The 1,955-nt window shown below is 41.9% G+C and overlaps 1 protein-coding gene across 1 annotated transcript in view; it reads left to right on the plus strand.

Annotated features, from left to right (window-relative positions):
* Window positions 1-1,666, plus strand: part of RILPL2 (Rab interacting lysosomal protein like 2) — a 9,235-nt gene extending 7,569 nt beyond the window's left edge. Inside the window, exon 5 of the mRNA XM_018556813.1 lies at window positions 1,642-1,666. Within this exon, the coding sequence (XP_018412315.1) occupies window positions 1,642-1,666 (25 nt within the window). The remainder of the gene's footprint in view (window positions 1-1,641) is intronic.
* The last annotated feature ends 289 nt before the right edge of the window (window positions 1,667-1,955 follow it).

The following is a 1,955-nucleotide window of genomic DNA, read 5'->3' on the forward strand; positions in this document are numbered from 1 at the left end:
TTAAAGGAGAACTATGAGGTGAGTGATTTCCACTCACCTCATAGTTCTAGCCGACCTGTGACAATGAGACTGTCACAGGTCGGCTCAGTAGATCGGGAGGTGAGCGAACACATACCGGGTTTGCTCACCTCTCGATCCTGTCACGGCTCTCTGCCGTGACAGGGGGAGGGGCTGGATTCTCCTCTCCCCACTCCGATCTGCCAGCGCTGACTGGCGGATCGGACCGGGGAGGGGATGGTACAGCTGGCTCTGCCTCTAGATAGGCAGAGCCAGCTGTCACTCACGCAGCTGGGCGGATCTCGACTTCGATGTCGGGATCCGCTCCGGCGTTTCAGTATACCACGAGCTGTAGCTCGCGGTATACTGAGCTTAGGGTAACGGGAGGACGCTAGTTTGTGTCCTCCCGTTACCCTAAGGAGAACTATGGGGAAAAACACTGACCTCATAGTTCTCCTTTAATCCCTGCAGTTCCGTACCTACCTTCTCTTGTTCAGAAGCTCTATGTCATGTGCTCGGAAATACCTGCCGCATCACAACTACATCACAACCAAAAACGCAACTGAAGATTTTTAGCCAGTCTGTTGCTATTCCTCATGTAATCACACCTAGGCGACAGCATTTTTTTTGCGCGTTTTTGATGCACGTTGTTTGCACGTGTTTATGTGCGTTTTATTGTTATTATACAGGATTTATATAGCGCCAACAGTTTGCGCAGCGCTTTACAATATAAAGAAGACATTACAATTACAATACAATTCAAGACAAGATGGTAAGGAGGGCCCTGCCCCTGAGGGCTTACAATCTAAGGACATAAATTAAATTGCGCGTTTTTGTAAGCAGATTGTAGCTCATAGATGTTAATGAGCAAACGCGCAAAAACACAGCAAACGCATTTCAAGCATTTCCTATTGAGTCTATAAGTCCAAAACGAGCTGTAATATGCCCAAAAAAAAATCTCGTACTTTTTCTAGCGACGGCCATTTTGCTTATTACGACAAAATGTTCAGATGTGAACAGGGCCATAGAAATTAATGGGACATTTTTGGAGCGTTTTTTTAGGGGAGAAAAAGCGCTACAAATCGCTCAGTGTGAACCAAGACTTGGTGCCTTATAAACGTACTGGACCAAAAACTAACTGCTCTGCATTGCAGCAACAAACGTATGATTTGGCCTTGGAATGCCACTGTTATAACACAATGTAAAATATGAAACTAAAGACTTTTACTGCTACTTCCCTTTTATACAAACTCATTCTTTGCCATTGCGGTGGAAATGCAAAGCATCAGCATTGAACTTGATTCAAATCTTCCCGCCTCATAGCATGCAGGAGAGTGATCAATGTCCAAAAATGCATTGCATTGGGGAAATTGATTACTCCCACCCACACATGTGTACATCAGAGGAAGAGCAACCATGATTACTGTCCCCCCGCACATGTATGACAGAGAGACCACTATTACAACATGTCCATGACAGAGGGAAAGAAGCCATTTGTGTATGACAGGATGACCATTAATTATTTGTCATATTGTCAATATGACTGATATATATTATATATAAATATTATGTTTTTATTTCAGTTCATCTATCTATAATGTATATCGCCATTTATAATACTTTTTCTATATTCTTGTTTCCCAGGTTCTCGTTTAAACAAGCACAGTAATTTGTTGATCGGCTGCTGCTTTACCATAGGTATTTGTATTTTTAGAAATATGTTTGTCATTCCTAAAGGTTCTGTAAACTGGCTTTACTTTGGACCAGCAGATGTGCATATATGAGAGATATCTTCATGTAAAATATGAAATTAGAGGCATAAATTGTGTGCGGTATAATTATGGAAGTGACTGGAAATATGTAAGGAGTGAAATACTGGAATTTGTTTTATGAATAAAATGCATACATTTGATTGTATTGTGAGCAGAATCATGACCAATAGGCAGCCAAGGATTAGT

The sequence above is a fragment of the Nanorana parkeri genome, unplaced genomic scaffold (assembly GCF_000935625.1).
Source record: "Nanorana parkeri isolate BGI_ZX_2015 unplaced genomic scaffold, ASM93562v1 scaffold13, whole genome shotgun sequence".
Taxonomy (NCBI): Eukaryota; Metazoa; Chordata; class Amphibia; order Anura; family Dicroglossidae; genus Nanorana; species Nanorana parkeri.